Genomic DNA, 18,423 nt, shown 5'->3' on the forward strand with positions numbered 1-18,423 from the left:
GAAGACCTTACAGTTTGGTCCGGAGAGAGTGAGGGAGATACTTCAGTTGCCACCATCCAGAGATGACCCTCACTCTTACACTAAGAGGGTTAACATTGATCAGAATTTGGACCAGGTCCTAACAGATATATGCCTCCCCAGAGTACAGTGGAGGAGGAATGCTAAGGGTCAGCCATACCAACTGGAAAGGTATGCTTTAAAGTGAATTGCTCGGGGGTGGTTGGATCTCATCCAGCATTCCATCTTCCCTAAAAGTAATCGATCTGAGGTCACTGTTGACCGTGTTGTGATGATTCACTGCATCATGCTCAGCAATGAGGTAGAGGTGTACTGGTTGATACCTCAAGATATATACATCATAGCTGTGAAGGCCTTTACCTCTGCCAGATTAGCCTTCTCTCATCTCATCTTTCGCTTGTGTGAGGCTACTCGTGTATGTATCGATAAAGACACTCTTATCCCCGTTGACAGACAGATTACTAGGAGGGGCATGGAGTATGCTAGGGAGCTTGGACAAGTATCACTGCAGGAGCCAATTCTTCCTCCTCAGCAGGAGCAACCTAAGATACCTCAGGGGTCTTACTTTCCCCTTCGTGACTATTGAGATCAGCTGGCAATATCTATTGGGTAGTTGGCATCTTCTGTTGTCCAGCTAAGGATAGAGCATAAGGACCGTTCAGTTCTCCTCCATCAGCTAGTAGAGGAGTAGCAGAGGGAGAGGGGTGACTTGGATAAACTGATGTGCCAGAGAGGATTCCCGGGAACGAGCAGCAGCCACCATCACTGAGGTGGTTGAGTTTCATTATCTTCTGCTTTATTTATTTTCTGTTTTTTAGTGCATTATCTTATCTCCTATTTTCTGTTTGAAAGCCTTTGCATGATTAGCAGTAGTATTTTATTGCTTTTTAGTTTAGTATTTATTTTTTATGTTTTATGGTTATTTTGTAATATGTCTCATGTATTGCTCACTAAGCTTTAAAAAATCAAAAGAAAAAGATAAGAAGTAGAAAAATGCATAAGACTTAAGTTATATATCATGAGTCATTCTAATTACTTTGATGTGGTGGTATTATCTATAATTCTAAATGTATGAACTGAACAGTGCATATTTGATCTTGAAGTTAAGAATGTGGATTCCTGAGGTACAGAAACTTAGAGAAGTATTATGGATCCTCCAAAGTAAGTAAAAAATTGGTCCTTGAAGCAAAATAAACAGCAAAAAGAAAAATAAAAAGCAAGGTCCAAGACTCTGAGCATCAATGGTCAGGAAGGTCAAAAATGATTAAAAACACAAAAAGTTGTTTTCCTAACCATATGCTTGTGGTGTGAATGTGTGATAAACCCTATTTGTAGGGTTTATCTTGTATTGATTTTAGGGGATTTTATAACCTTTTACCCACATTTATCCATTGAAATAGCATGGTTTTATAACTTCTCCTTTAATTGTGCTTAAGAGTGAAAACATGCTTTTTAGGTCTTAAAATAGCTAAATCTAATTCTCCTTGATTCCATTAGATGCCTTGATATGTTTTTTAAGTGATTTAAGCTTTAGGAGGCAAAGATTGGATCAAGGGAATGAAGAAAGAAGCATGAAAAGTTGGAGAACTCATGAAGAAATGAAAGAACCGGAAAGCTATCAAGCCGACCTCTTCGCACTTAAACGACCATAACTTGAGCTACAAAGGTCCAAATGATGCGGTTTTAGTTGGGTTGGAAAGCTAACATCCGGGGCTTCGAAACGATATAAGATTTTTTATAGTTGCTACACGTATGGTGGCACGCACGCGCATAGTACGCGCACGCGCCGTTGCTGCCACCTGGTTCACTTAAAGCAAAATGTGGCCAGCGATTTTAGAAGCCTTGTGGGCCCAATCCAACTCATTTCTGGTGCTATTGATGAGCGGATAATTTATACGCTTTTTGGCATTGTTTTTAGTATGTTTTTAGTATGTTTTAGTTAGTTTTTAGTATATTTTTATTAGTTTTTAGTTAAAATTCACTTTTCTGGACTTTACTATGAGTTTATGTGTTTTTCTATGATTTCAGGTATTTTCTGGCTGAAATTGAGGGACCTGAGCAAAAATCTGATTCAGAGACTGAAAAGGACTGCAGATGCTGTTGGATTCTGACCTCCCTGCACTTGAAGTGAATTTTCTGGAGCTATAGAAGCCCAGTTGGCGCGCTCTCAACGGCGTTGGAAAGTAGACATCCTGGGCTTTCCAACAATGTATAATAGTCCATACTTTGCCCGAGATTTGATGGCCCAAATCGGCGTTCCAAATCAGCTCAAGAATGCCCGGCGTTTAACGCCGGAACTGGCACAAGAATGGGAGTTAAAAGCCCAAACTGGCACAAAAGCTGGCGTTTAACTCCAAGAAGAGTCTCTACACGAAAATGCTTCAATGCTCAGCCCAAGCACACACCAAGTGGGCCCGAAAGTGGATTTTTATGTCATTTACTCATCTTTGTAAACCCTAGGCTACTAGTTCTTTATAAATAGGACCTTTTGCTATTGTATTTTACATCTGGAGATCTTTGAATCTTTTGATCACTGGGGGATGGCCTCACGACCATGCCTAGACCTTGTTCTTATGTATTTTCAACGGTGGAGTTTCTACACACCATAGATTAAGGTGTGGAGCTCTGCTGTACCTCGAGTATTAATGCAATTACTATTGTTCTTCTATTCAATTCAGCTTGTTCTTATTCCAAGATATTCATTCGCACTCAAGAACTTGATGAATGTGATGATTATGTGACGCTCATCATTATTCTCACTTATGAACGCGAGCCTGACAACCACTCCCGTTCTACAAGCAAACAAGGCTTGAATGTTTATCTCTTGGGTTCTTTAACCGGAATCTTCGTGGTATAAGCTAGAATTGATGGCGGCATTCAAGAGAATCCGGAAAGTCTAAACCTTGTCTGTGGTATTCTGGGTAGGATTCAATGATTGAATGACTGTGACGAGCTTCAAACTTACGAATGTGGGGAGTTAGTGACAGACGCAAAAGAATCACTGGATTCTATTCCGACATGATCGAGAACCGACAACTGGAAAGCCGTGCCATGACAGGGTGCGTTGAACATTTCCACTGAGAGGACGGGACTGTAGCCACTGACAACGGTGATGCCCAACATACAGCTTGCCATGGAAAGGAGTAAGAAGGGTTGGATGAAGACAGTAGGAAAGCAGAGAGACGAAAGGGACAAAGCATCTTCATACGCTTATCTGAAGTTCTCACCAATGAATTGCATAAGTATCTCTATCTTTATCTTTATGTTTTATTCATATATCATCCATAACCATATGAATCTGCCTGACTAAGATTTACAAGATGACCATAGCTTGCTTCATACCAACAATCTCCGTGGGATCGACCCTTACTCGCATAAGGTTTATTACTTGGACGACCCAGTGCACTTGCTGGTTAGTTGTGCGAAGTTGTGTTTATACCATGGTATTGAGCACCAAGTTTTTGGATTCATTACCGGGGATTGTTTGAGTTGTGAAAAGTAGTGATCACAATTTCGTGCACCAGCTATTTAAGCTAAGGATTGAAGGGAAATCAACATACTTTTTGACCATTAGTCATAGTTTAGTTCTAGAAGTAGTTTCTAGAGAGAGAAGCTCTCACTTCTCTCTAGGATTAGGATTAGGATTAGGATTAGTTCTTAGATCTAGGTTTTAATCTTGGCTTTCTTCTACTTCTATCTCTCAATTCCTTGTAATTACATTCATCTTTCTTCCATTCTTTTGTTGCAATTTCCTTTATGTTGTTCTTGTGTTTTGTTGTAGATCTACTTTTGTTTCTTCTACGCTCTTTCAATTCAATCAAGGTAATTCATAATAAATGTGTTTCTTTTAATTGTTGTCATTAATTCCTTTCAATAATTGTTGTTAGATTTTGTTCTTGTTGTTGATTTACTATGCTTTCCTTTTATGCCTTCCAAGTGTTTGATGAAATGCTTGGTTGGATTTTAGAGTAGAATTTTATTTTCTTGGCTTGGAAAGGTAACTTAGGAACTCTTGAGTTACTAATGTCCAAGTAATTGATGATTGGGATCCATTGACTCTAGTTCTCACTAATTGAATTAGTGGAGAGTTAGGACTTATGGACTAGGATTGATATAGCTCATTTGACTTTCCTTTACTACTAGTTAGAGGATGATTTAATGAGATTAATCCTTGCCAATTCTCATATTGTGGTTAGTGATTAGGATAGAGATCCTTGACCACCAACCCTTGCCAAGACCTTTTTAGGCCTTAGTTTACTTTCTTGCCATTTATCTTTCATGCTTCATATCAAAAACCCCAAAATAACTCACAACCAATAACAAGACACTTTATTGTAATTCCTAGGGAGAACGACCCGAGGTTTCAATACTTCGGTTTATAAATTTAGGGGTTTGTTTTAGTGACAAACAACTTTTTGTATGAAAAGATTATTGTTTGGTTTAGGAACTATACTTGCAACGAGAATTCATTTGTGAAATTCTAAACCATCAAAAATCCAATCATCAATGTGTCAAGTGACCCTTGAGATAGAGCACCACTGACTGAGAGAAAGTAAAAGAAAACAATTAAACTTCAAAAGAGCTCCCCAATTAAGTGCTTGTGATGTTATTGTGCCAAGTTTAAGCTTGAGGACAAAACATTTAGAGTCACGGCTAGGCTCAAGGATCACTTGACACATTCACACCACAAGCTCTTTCCTAACTTAGAATTACCAAATAAAACCCTAATTTCACAAAATTCCTAAATTAGTTACCCTAAATTCCTAAACGTTCAGAAAAGGAAACAGAAGGAAAATGGGAAAAGAAAGAAAGGGAAAAGAGAGAAGAAAGCGGGAAGGAGAGGGAGAAGAGAGCGTCGGCATCGTGCCCAGCTCACCGCCACAGAATCGTTGGCTTGAGCCAGCCGTCGTCAAGATCGCCCTGTCGCGAGCAAGAAGAGAGCGATCCAGAGGAGAGGAAGAAGCTGCCTCTATCGCTACCATGTGAATACGCAAGCCTCATCGTCGTAGGTCACTGCCGTCGCGCCTTGCTGCCGCCAGATCCGCCGTGCCGTGTCACTGTCAAGAATAAGGAACAGAGAGTGAGAGAGCACTCGTGGTGGAGAGAGAGCCAACGCCACTGTGCTGTGCGAAGTCACCGCCACTATCATGCATTCTGTCACCACTGCTGGAGACTGCACCGCCGTGCCTCTGGTCGTGGGTGAATTCCGCCATCGAGCTATATCTTGCAGGAGATGCTGCCGAAATTTTTATAAAAACTAAAAGTTTCGTTTGAAATGCTTATTAGAAGGATTTGGATTTTAATTTAGGATCTTCTAATTTAATTTTGTTATTTAGTAAAGAAGGAATTTTGGTTGCAAAAATGAAGATATGTGAATTTGATTAAGAGTTGAGACCCCGGGTAAGAGGCAGTGGCATTTGTTCACTTGCTCCGGGAAAGGGATGAGGAAGAAGAATAATAAAAACTAAGTTTGATTATGAAATTGAATGAATATGATATGTGAGACATGTTTAAAGTTGATTGATGAAAAGTATGACTGTGTTTTCTCTCTGATTGTAAGGGTGACAGGGCACCTATTCCCTCTAATGGTGACAGGGCACATATTCCCTCTAATGGTGACAGGGCATGTATTCCCTCTAATGGTATTAATGCACAACGAAGAGACAGTGTCCGGGTTAGCTACCGGACATGTCAGGTTTGGCTATATAACCGACAAATGACCTCATTAGCCATAGGACAGGCATTCATCATATGCATTTGTATGCTTTCTTTGAGTTTGAATTTGTTTTAGTTCGCCTAATTGCTTATCTGTTATTAACTACTATCTGAGCTATTTTGCTGTATCTGCTTCTTAATTATGTTTTCCTTGTTTGCATTGTATGTGTTTGAACAATTGTGAGATCCCTCATGCTGGTGGTAGTGAATTTGAGGGCTGTTTCTGAATGTGCTATTGATTATAGATTTAATTAAATTGCTTGGGTCGGAGGCCGTGGTTGGTTTTTTATTAAAATTTAGTAAAGTATGAAATATCAAGTTTGTTCAGCATAGACTTAATGAACCTATATTTGGAATAGATTGGTCATTCAAACTGTTAGGAAACTTTTAAGAATGTTTTATAAGAAAAGTGAGTTTGGATTTCTGAATAATTAACTTATTTCTTTTAAAGAAGTTTTGGATTTTCGGGTGGTTAAACCGTCGGTTTTTCAAAAGATTTATAAGATAACGATAATCACTGAGCTTGAAAATAAATCTCTCTTGAAATATCCTCTTATGACAATTTGAAACTCCGTGGTGAGATCATGTGCTTAGATTGTCTCCTCCTACAGCTTTATCTTTTTAGGGACGAATGAAGAAGCTTCGAAAGAGTTTTATTGCATTTTTCTTATGTTATGTTTTAGTTTAGATATTATTTTCTTTTTCTCGCCTTTATCATTATAATCTTGTAAGAGGGATAGGAATTGTATGTTGTATATATATATATATATATTATTTATAAGCTACTTATGTAAGAAGTTATGTATATTTGTATATGCTTGTTTGTTTTCAAGATAAAGTATTTTTTCGGTTTTGCAAAGAAAACAGCGGTACGGTTTCGAGTCAAAGGCTCCTATTTTATTATTAAGTATATGAAGTCGTCATAATACTTCTTGCTATCAGAGTGGTGCAGCTGGAAGCGTGACATCCTAATAGTGAGGGTGTTACAACAAGAACTCTTTAAGCAATCTTAAACTCTCATACATCAGTCGTTCCATCCTAGATTCTCACTAGTCCATAATTAGGTAACTATCATAGGGATTCTAATCTACTTCACCTTTTTCAAAGTTCCACAACTCTCCAAACTCTAAACAGAACAGCCCTCAACGTCAACCGACACCAGCATGAGAGACCTCTCAAATATTCAAACACAAACAAGACAAACAAATAAAACACAAGTAAAATTAGGTAAAGCAATTAGCACATAGTCACAGTGATATGCACAATTAAACAAACCATGATAAGTAGCAAATTCAAACAAATCAATCAAATGCAATGATGTATGCTTTTTCCATAGCCGATGATATCATTTATTGGTTATACAACCAAGCCTGACATGTCTGGTAGCTAACCCTAGATAGTCCCTGCATGCATGCATCTCTCAAGATGGAATCAAATATCTTAGAGGAATAATATCTAGAAAGGTCTAAGTGTCCGGCCGCATCTTGCGACGGAGGGTCAACATCTGGGAGCAACCAGGATAAAACAACCATCCTTGCATACCCCAGAAGATCAAATACAAATAGGGAGCAAGCAAGACAAAGCCACCATCCTTGTATTTATCCAAAAATCTCAAATCATAGCGTGAAGCAAGTGGTACCACACCACTACATCTACCCAAACAGGTATATCTCAATCCGAGTCAATTTCATTATCAAATTCTCCTCAATCTCATTTAAATTCATTCAAAATCATAATTAAAATCAATCATCATCATCTTTTATTATCATAATCATCCTCAATCAAAATCAATCATCATTATTTCTCATTATATTCAATCCATCTTTCTTCACTTCATTGTCTCGATTCATTAGGTCTTATCCCTAACTCTTCTACCTTCTATTATACCAGCTCTAAACTCATAACAAGGTTTATAGAGATTTAGAAAGCTAAAAGAATGGTTGAGAACTTAAAAATTTATTTTCAGCAAAATAGGGTGGTCATGCGTATGCATTCCTTCCACGTACGCATGAGTTTGAAATTTTCAAAAGTCACATACATGGACCACCTTCGCGTACGCAAGGATACTGGACAGAAAAGCTTGCCGCGTCGCATGACACTATCGTGTACTCATGAGTTTCAAAAATTGCATTGTCGCGTATACAGACCACGCTTGCGTACGCGAGAGTATTGGACAGAACTATTTACTCGCGTCGTGTGATACTACCGCGTACCTTTTGCCTGCCAGATTTTCAAAAAAGTTGATATGTTGCAGAAATTCAATTTTTCAACCCAAATTTGAACTTTCATGACTTTTTATACAAAACTCATTTTCAACCACTCTTGAACCATTGGAAAGATCATTGAATAAATTTTCATAAAAATCTAATTTTGTTGAATTTTCAACTACGAGGATTGGTGCACGAAATTGTGATCATCAATGGCGCCATCAACATGGTGCGCTCAATTGCAATCTCAACTCTTTATCACAACTTCGCACAACTAACCAGCAAGTGCACTGGGTCGTCCAAGTAATAAATCTTACGCGAGTAAGGGTCGATCCCACGGAGATTGTTGGTATGAAGCAAGCTATGGTCATCTTGTAAATCTCAGTCAGGCGGATTCAAATGGTTATGGATGATTTATGAATAAAGCATAAAATGAAGATAAAGATACTTATGTAGTTCATTGGTGAGAATTTCATATAAGCATATGGAGATGCTTTGTCCCTTCGGTCTCTCTGCTTTCCTACTGTCTTCATCCAATCCTTCTTACTCCTTTCCATGGCAAGCTGTATGTTGGGCATCACCGTTGTCAATGGCTACAGTCCCGTCCTCTTAGTGAAAATGTTCAACGCGCTCTGTCACAGCACGGCTAATCATCTGTCGGTTCTCAATCAGGTTGGAATAGAATCCAGTGATTCTTTTGCGTCTGTCACTAACGCCCAGCCTTCAGGAGTTTGAAGCTCGTCACAGTCATTCAATCCTTGAATCCTACTCAGAATACCACAGACAAGGTTTAGACCTTCCGGATTCTCTTGAATGCCGCCATCAATTCTAGCTTATACCACGAAGATTCCGATTAAGGAATCCAAGAGATAAACATTCAAGCCTTGTTTGCTTGTAGAACGGAAGTAGTTGTCAGGCACGTGTTCATAAGTGAGAATGATGATGAGCGTCACATAATCATCACATTCATCATGTTCTTGGTTACGAATGAATATCTTGGAATAAGAATAAGCTGAATTGAATAGAAGAACAGTAGTAATTGCATTAATACTCGAGGTACAGCAGAGCTCCACACCTTAATCTATGGTGTGTAGAAACTCCACCGTTGAAAATACATAAGAACAAGGTTCAGGCATGGCCGCGAGGCCAGCCCCCAAATGATCTAAGAACTAGACGTCCAAAGATGATCAAAGGATCTAAAGTGATCCAAAGATATAAAATACAATAGCAAAAGGTCCTATTTGTAGAGAACTAGTAGCTTAGGGTTTACAAAGATGAGTAAATTACATAAAAATCCACTTTCGGGCCCACTTGGTGTGTGCTTGGGCTAAGCATTGAAGCTTTCATGTGTAGAGACTTTTCTTGGAGTTAAACGCTAGCTTTTGTGCCAGTTTGGGCGTTTAACTCCCATTCATGTGCCAGTTCCGGCGTTTTACGCCAGAATTCTTGAGCTAACTTGAAATGCCTATTTGGGCCATCAAATCACGGGCAAAGTATAAACTATTATACATTGCTGGAAAGCCCAGGATGTCTACTTTCCAACGCAATTGAGAGCGCGCTAATTGAGCTTCTGTAGCTCCAAAAAATCCACTTCGAGTGTAGGGAGGTCAGAATCCAACAGCATCTGCAGTCCTTTTCAGCCTCTGAATCAGATTTTTGCTCAAGTCCCTCAATTTCAGCCAGAAAATATCTGAAATCACAGAAAAACACACAAACTCATAGTAAAGTCCAGAAAAGTGAATTTTAAATAAAAACTAATAAAAATATAATAAAAACTAACTAAAACATACTAAAAACATACTAAAAACAATGTCAAAAAGCGTATAAATTATCCGCTCATCAAGGATCGAGTTGCGGCCTGCCAAAATTGGCCAAAAACTAGTTTTTATCCAAAAATAGAATTTACCAATTTCCAAAAGGTTTACAAGCCACATCAGTGTTCTACATTAATATAATACCTCCCAACTATCCCAATTCCCTCCTTTGTTATCGATCAAGTTCAAGCCTACTTAATTTACACATTACAACTATAAATCATCATTTTCACACCTCAATTTTATGCAAAAACATTCAATGCATGCATCAACTTACCAAGCTTACCTTTTACGGCCTCCAGCCTAAAATTCATCACCTCAACTCACAATTTATAAACACACAATCATCAACCAAAATCAATTTCAGCATAGCAATTCTGTCCAATCACAAAATTCAAGCTTATTCCTAGGGTCATCTAGCCTAAAATTTTATATCACATTACAGGGTATTTAAATGAAACTTAAACCATCCATATAGGAAGCCAAGATCAAACCCTCAATTTTTTAATTTCACCAAATTTAGGCTCTAAGTTCACTTCCACCAAGCTCAAGCACCACCAATGATCAACTTAATGCCTCTAATACTAATTTACATTATTTTCACAACATACACAATATTCAATCATTAGAGCTTCATAAAACTTCATGAACACATGGAAGAAATGGCTCTTACCTTTACCCACTAAAATTAATGATGAAACCTAGCTAGAACTCAAGCTAGAGCTCTCCATAAACACAAGAATCACCAAGTTTCATTAACAAACAAGCCAAAAATGTGATTCTCATGGAAAAAAATGAACTTGGAGTTTGTTGAGGGAGATGCTTAATTTTGAGCCAAATTTTTTAAAATAAGTGTTCAATTTTTTATTATAAATATTTTTTTGAGTAATTCAACAGTTTTATTTTTCTCATACGCAGTACCGGACAGACTTAAGCTGGTACTCCCGACTAAAATACCAACACGTGTTTTTACGCATTTTTTGCAAAAAAATTATATTTTTTTACTCGAAATTTTTTTTAATTGTGACACATAGTTTCTCAATTTTGACACCGAATTTTTTTAACTGTGACACAAGATCTTGTTAAGAGAGTGAAAGAAGAATTATAAGAATGTAAAAAAGAAGGAGGAGGAAAGAGAGTTTTGAATTGTACAGAAATTTTGCTTAACACTGAAATTTCTTAATTTTGACCCTAAAATTTTGCTATAAAAACACAGAAATGTCTTATTTAATGTCGTATGTTTTTTACTTCTTATTATTCTTTTTCTTTTTTCTTTCTTTTCTGTTACTCTTACTTTTTCTTTTAGGAGTATTACTTCTTATATTAGACTTGAATGAACATGTTTGTACTATACTGCAATTTTATTTAGTTGAATAAATGAGAGTACACACTTATTAGATTGAATTATTGTCAAAAACAAAAATAGTACAAAAATTTGTTTAAAATGATACCAGAATTTAAATACAATGATATAGAATATAGAAAGTAAATTGTATACTGAAAAACCACATTGACTCTATAAAATGAAATAAGATAGCATTGAATTGATACTAAAAGTTCAGTAACATGATACAAAAAAATTAAATACTTTATAAAAAATTATACATGCAATGAATCGAATACTTATCTCATATATAAAATAACACATAAAAATCCAAAAAATAATGCAAAAATGTCTTTATTCTGATACTGAATTTTCTAACTAAATGATGTAATAGAACTAACAACTTATTTCGTGAATACTTGACTTACAGATTCACAAATTTCAATATAAAAGAGAATAAGTGGAAAAATCTGTAAATAACACAGCAACAATAAGTAGAACAAGTGTAAAAATCCGAAAAAGAATGAACAGTGGCATTACATGTAAGAAGAATGTGATATATATACATATATAAAGAATATACTGAAATATCTTTATTCTAACACCGAAATGTCTTCACTCTAACACTAAAATTTTCAACTAAATGATGTGATTGAACTAAGAATTTATTTTACGAATACTTGAGTTGCTGATTTACAAATTTTAATAGAATAGAATAAGTGAAAAAATCCGTAGATAACGTAACAAAATTAATCAGAACAAGTGCAAAATTTAAAAGAGAATAAACAATGTTATTTACGTATAAGAAAAAAGATGATGATAACGACGACGACAATGATAACGATATGATGATAATGATAATGAGGAGGAGGAGTCGGAGGAAGAAAAGGAAAAAAAGTAAGAGAAGAAATTCAAATGAAAAAAAAAAAGAGAAGAAGAAAGAGAAAATAGAAGTAGTGATAGTGACGATGACGATAATCAAAGAAAAATATGAGAAAAAAAAGGTAAAAAATAAGAAGAAGTTGCAAAAGTATAAAAAAAAGAGAAATATGTAAGTGATGTAAATAACAGTTATAGCAACTTAATTAAACTTAAACAAATATTTTACTTAATCGTAAAACTTTATTCATGCCATAAATCACAACCCATTTGTACTCCATCCATACTTATTTCTTTTGATTTCATGCATGTCTTTAGATTCAATTTACATGACTATCTAATACTTATAATTATTCAAAAATATTATATTAGCAAACAATTTGAACTCATGTCGGTTGACTGAAACAATTAACACAAGTTGAAAGCAACAAAAGCATATACATCTCATCTCAAGTTGTAAAATAAAATCTCCCGGAGAAAGGGGCTGATATTTTCAGGGCCGGTCACTCTCAGCGCAATTATAAATCTCCTCCTTCCAACTTACACTCTAATATAATAAAAGTAATAGCATAGACAGATCACACATAAACAAATGAATAATCCAATAAATCATATGATATGACACATTATGATACATTATTCTCTTTTTGGTTTGTTGTTTTTTTATTTGTAATTTTCTTCTTTGTGAAAAAGAAAATAAAGCAGATGGTAGTTTATGGACATGACCCTTCCTAATCGCCATTCCGTAATGAAGCATCTTATTCCCAATGTTTTGCGGCCACCTTTCCGCGTGTCCATTTTTCTTATTTATTTTCTAACGAATCTTTTTTCCCTTATCTTATTCTATTTCCCTATGAAAAAATAAATACCATGTAAACATCACTCACTCTTTCTCTACTCTCACCCAATTTGTTGTATTGTGTTGTGTTGACGGAAACGGTGGTAGCAGAGTGACACTTTCATCATAATTGTTATCCTCATCACTTCATTGCTCCCACATTCAACACAATACTATTCTGCGTTATTATTGCAGATTAAATTAAATACTACTCTAATACTCATTGCTTTTCTATCTATGGATTATTTATTTAGATTCCGCCGCAGCTACTGTTGGATACTTGTAATCTTCATCACAGGTGAGTGATTAATTTATTAGCTAAGTAACCAACAATGTCAGTCCTTTTTTTCACATTGTTGCGCAAATGATTCTGTGGTTAATTAGGACAAGTAGAATTTGGTTGGACCAATGTGGCGGCGATCGGGATCAACTACGGGCAGATAGCGAACAACCTGCCGTCGCCGGACGAGGTGGTGCCGCTGGTGAAGTCGATCGGAGCAACAAAGGTGAAGCTCTACGACGCGGACCCTCGCGTGCTGCGCGCGTTCGCGAACACAGGGGTGGAGATCATGGTGGGGCTGGGGAACGAGTACATGTCGAAGATGCAGGACCCGAAGCAAGCACAGGCATGGATCAAGTCCAATGTCCAGCCTTACCTCCCGGCCACCAAGATCACCTGCATCTTCGTTGGAAACGAGGTCCTCACCTTCAACGACACCTCCCTTACTGACAACCTCCTCCCAGCCATGCAGAGTGTCCACACGGCCCTCCAGAACCTCGGCCTAGACAAACAGGTCCGTTACAATAGGGCACTCATTTATTTTGCTTTCCCGATCCACATTTGCAATGTTGCAATTCCAAATTTGACTTTGTTCTGGCGATCCACTTAGATCTGAGGGTCATTTGTTGCAACATTTTAAATTTAAATTTGTGTTTGATGTGATGATCCACTGAGATTTGGCTGTTTTGTGAACAGGTGACTGTAACGACCACACATTCCTTGGCAGTTCTGGAAAAATCCTATCCACCGTCTGCCGGCGCGTTCCGTTCAGACCTGGAACCGTGTCTGAGTCCAATCCTGAGCTTCCAATCCAAAGCGGGATCGCCATTCCTGATAAACGCATACCCATACTTTGCGTACAAGGACAACCCAAAGCAAGTACCGCTGGAATTCGTGTTGTTCCAACCGAACCAGGGCGTTGTGGACTCATCCACCGGGCTCCACTACGACAACATGCTGTTCATGCAGATCGACGCCGTTTACTCGGCGCTAGCGTCGTTAGGGTACAACAAGCTTCCCGTTCACATCTCAGAGACGGGGTGGCCTTCCAAGGGGGACCAAGACGAAGCCGGAGCCACACCGGAGAATGCCAAGAAGTACAACGGTAACCTCATCAAGTTGGTGGCTCAGAGTACTAAGAAGGGCACGCCAATGAGGCCCAACTCCGACTTGAATATTTATGTCTTTGCATTGTTTAATGAGAATATGAAGCCCGGGCCCACCTCAGAGCGGAACTATGGCCTTTTTAAGCCCGATGGAACTCCGGCATATTCTCTTGGCTTGGCTACCACGGCTTCTCCGTCCTCGTCCAGTGACGGAGTTAGTGGTAACAGCAGTAACAGTGGCGTTAACGGTGGAGCGCCGCCACTTCCTCCTAGCTCTTCCACCGGATACTTGTCCATTTCCTCTGCCACCTCACCGGTTAGTCATACTAGCACAGTAGCACTGCTTTTCTATTTTTCATTTTTCATTTTTTTTGTCAGTCCTATACTATTATAATATTAATTATTGAGTTCAGTTTATGTCATTTAAAAACTCTCAAGAGTGGTTTTAAGATCTAGGAATTTATGATTTAGATACACATGATATTGAGATTAGAAGACTTTATGTCACATGACATGAGCTTAGGTTGCTATGCTATTCAAGACAATAGCTGTCATATCTTTAGATTATTTAACGTATGGATGTTGGATGAGAAATGAGGTTGTTATAGTTTAATGAATTAAGTATCAGCTAGCACATCACTAAGTCAGATCTAACGAACGTGTCTTATAAATGAAGCTGCGGTATAGTACTACTAGTTAGCGCAGGAATAGATATTGTTTATATGAAACTCAGGAGGAGAAAATATATTAGGGTGTGTCATGTATGTCTCATTTGGTTTGAATTTTTATTTTCTATTTTTATTTTTTATATTTTCTGTTTTTGAGATTTTTTTTTAAAAAAAATAAAAATAGTAAAAATAATAAACTCTATTTTTTGTTTTTACGTTTTGTTTTCGTTTTTTTCATAAAATCTAAAAAATACTAAAAATAAAAATAAAAAATAAAAATACAAATCAAAGGCAACTTTAGGATTCCATTTCCGTGTAAGCTAAGGGGTAGCTTCGCAAATCAAGTGTCTCCTTTATTGGTCCCAAATTTCATTATATATTGTTGCCCGTTACACCTTATAATAATTGTGTAGAGAGGATCTTAGATGGATGAGGGGATGGAGAGAAGGTACATGAGTGCATATGAAATAAATGGAATCTACATTTTCATCTAATCCAATAATACTAGAAAGGATTAAATGTACAATTGGCATTATTGTTATCTGTTGAATTTGTTAGTTTAGATTACAAAATATTTGTTTGACATTATTGAACTCCATTTAATAACTCCGTCTATGCTATATATGTGGTATATAGCGGGTCTCAAATTCGAATAAATGAGAAGAGTTATATTAGACTTTCGACAACCAGCACAAAAATTTAGTTGAATTTTCATGATATGGATTAAAGATTGAACTCCATTTAATGATAATATATGTTTTATGATCGTGTTCTTAGATTAACGCCCAACTTTTTAAGTCATTCTGTTTTCCGCTGAATTCCAAATTATAAATATTATGGGTAATAAAATAATGGTTCATTCGTAGTATAGTGAATCACACCACATGATTAACGAACTGCTATAGTAGTAGTTTAGCCGTTTGGAAATAAAGGACAAGAGTTGTTATTTTTGGTTATGGAAAAAAATGAGAGTAACTTTGATATTTTGATTTGTGTGAATTCAGGACCAAGAGAGATACCGTTTCCTAGGAGCATCATTATGGTCGTTGGTGGTGTTGGTGACGGGGGTTTTAAAATTTTGAGGATTATTTTTTAGTGTATCAACAAAAGGAAGAAAGACACCATGGTAATATGGTATTGGAGAGAGGAGTAAAGGCGAACGGAATAAAAAAGAGTAAAGGTGAGTAACACCAATGACACAAGCTAAGTTATATTATATTATATTGTTTAGTATTTAGTATATCTGTCTATTTGTCACTTTGCTTGTCCATTACTATTGGAATTATTAGTTCTTAGCATAGCTTGTCAAAAAGGATGCACCAATATCTGCCGTTCAAAATAAAATAATATCTAGATCGGTTCTTAAAAATTTTTATTCAAAAATGTTAATTTTTACACAAAAATTTTAACTATTACATTAATTATTAAATTTTTATTTTTTAAATAAATCAATCTTCACTAGAAAAATTTTGGTAAAAATCAAACAAAACAATATCTATTATTATTTAATAAAAATATAATCATTCTTAAAAATTTTAAATTTTTAGACTAATTTTTTTTATATAGACAAATAATTTGATGAAAAATTGATCAAATAATTAAAATATGTTAAAAAATAAAGTATCGAACTAAAATTTTTTTAAAGAATGGTTTAGTGTATTGCTCTTCAAAAATTGAGTGTTGAGATGAAAGCTAGAAAAATAATTGCGATTTGATAAATGTGGTGGTGTTGGTTGGCCAACTCGGTTCACACTAGATTCTAAAGCACTACCAGTACGGGTTGCCAACTGTCAGGAATATTTGTTTGCATGAAATTAATTACACACAAAAATCTTGAAATTCCATTAGCTACTAACTCTGATAAACATGTTCTATTTTATATTATTGAATAATTATGTCTTTCATATTGCATTTAAGATAAAGTTAAACAATATTTCTACACCAATAGTATAGATTAAAATTGAGTTAACAAAAAAGGTGTAAAAACAATGAACCATGATTATTGTATATAAAGGATAATCCCGTATCATATAAAAGTTTCGAGAAGAGTCTTACTCAAAGGATGTAATTAAAGGTTAGGAGTTTAGTGCCAGATTTATTGTATAAACTTCAAACAAAATATTCTGAAATTGTCTGAATTGTTTTTTAGTTAGAGTAAAGTATTGTTTTTGTCTCCAACGTTCGGGGTAAATTCTATTTGTGTCCCTAACGTTTAAATCGTCCTATTTGTATCTTAACGTTTGTAAAAGTGATTCAATATTATCCTGTCGTCAATTACACATCATGAACACTTTAGTTTGAGTTTTAAAAATCTCTTCTTGAAATTAGAATACAAATATTTGGGATATAATCGATGATCCACTCCGAAAAATAGCTCATCAAAAGTTGAAATTAATTCCTACAACATTTACATAATTCACTTTTCTAGGAACATAATTGAATCTAAACACAAATAGTGGGTGTAATATTAAAATCGAACACATCACCTAATTGAAAATAAATACATCTAAGTGAGAATAATTGAAAAATATAATCTGATTTATTAGTATTATTGATAGTAGGATAACATTGAATCACTTTTATAAACGTTAGGGATACAAATAGAACGATTTAAACGTTAGAGACACAAATAGAATTTACCCCAAACATTGGGAACAAAAACGATACTTTACTCTTTCAGTTATATACAATCTTTATAGCTCCTACTATTTTTATTCACGCTCATTATTACTAGCTGGTTCCTGGTTGCGAGTTGCACCGATTGGGCACCCAAATGACTAGTCTGAAAAGGTGTGATGGTTGGGAAACAGACAGCATCATGCTCTTTTTTGTAGGGGTGGTGGAACTTTGCTAGCTGGCATAAAAAAGAAAGTTTAACCCTTTTTTCCATGTTCCAGGGATGTGACTGGATTCATTGTCTTTATGTATGGCTTACCGGCTTAGGAAGGAAAGCTAGTTGTCCACTTGTCGTCAAAGTTCAAGAGCCTTATCCCTCCTATTTGTTGTGTATTACATAATTAGAGATGAATATTATTTTTGCTATTCTATTATATCCTACTGAGATATTCTTTCATAATATGCACTCTGCTCACATTGCTAATTCAATTGTAGAACGCAACCTCGGAGGCTCATACGTCCCAAATAGTAGTTGTGTAATAATTGCATTCACATGTCTATTTCAATGACTAACACGTACCCAAAACAAATCATGTTACGTAGGTAAATGGTGCTCTCCAATATTTGGCATCTGCCTAACGTCTCGTTCAGCGGATAATTATTTATTATTCATTTTATTTGAACAACTGAAACAAAAACAAACACAACCTAGGTTGGATAATTAAAAAAGCTTTGAGCTTTAAGATCACAGCACTCTTAGTCGGAAGCTATATATTGCTAAATAACTGCAAACAACTCGAGCTTAATTGTGAACAAATAAAATCACGAATTGGAGAACGCCGAAATATGTCTACAGAAAATCGAAAGTACCTTTGAGAAAGAAATGCTCCAAAAAAACGAGCATGTTAAGTAACGCACCAGAAGTAGGGAAGAACAATAAAACAGGAAGGAACTACGA

The 18,423-nt window shown here is 36.1% G+C and overlaps 1 protein-coding gene across 1 annotated transcript; it reads left to right on the plus strand.

Moving 5' to 3' along the window:
• The first annotated feature begins 12,737 nt into the window (after positions 1-12,737).
• LOC130950431 (glucan endo-1,3-beta-glucosidase 11) lies at positions 12,738-18,407 on the plus strand. The gene is made up of 5 exons (XM_057878918.1): positions 12,738-13,093; positions 13,180-13,589; positions 13,772-14,497; positions 15,854-16,029; positions 17,747-18,407. Exons 1-4 carry the CDS (start codon positions 13,033-13,035, stop codon positions 15,929-15,931), a joined length of 1,275 nt encoding a protein of 424 aa, XP_057734901.1. The 5' UTR covers positions 12,738-13,032; the 3' UTR covers positions 15,932-16,029; positions 17,747-18,407.
• The last annotated feature ends 16 nt before the right edge of the window (positions 18,408-18,423 follow it).

The sequence above is a fragment of the Arachis stenosperma genome, chromosome 9, assembly GCF_014773155.1.
Source record: "Arachis stenosperma cultivar V10309 chromosome 9, arast.V10309.gnm1.PFL2, whole genome shotgun sequence".
In the NCBI taxonomy this organism is placed as follows: Eukaryota; Viridiplantae; Streptophyta; class Magnoliopsida; order Fabales; family Fabaceae; genus Arachis; species Arachis stenosperma.

What these genes read in the sequence shown, in the direction of transcription:
- LOC130950431 (XM_057878918.1), top strand. Translation starts at nt 13,033, where the DNA reads ATGGATTATTTATTTAGATTCCGCCGCAGCTACTGTTGGATACTTGTA. An exon ending in ACCTCGGCCTAGACAAACAG is followed by an intron (nt 13,590 to 13,771) that starts GTCCGTTACAAT and finishes TTTTGTGAACAG; the next exon opens with GTGACTGTAACGACCACACA. An exon ending in TTTCCTCTGCCACCTCACCG is followed by an intron (nt 14,498 to 15,853) that starts GTTAGTCATACT and finishes GTGTGAATTCAG; the next exon opens with GACCAAGAGAGATACCGTTT.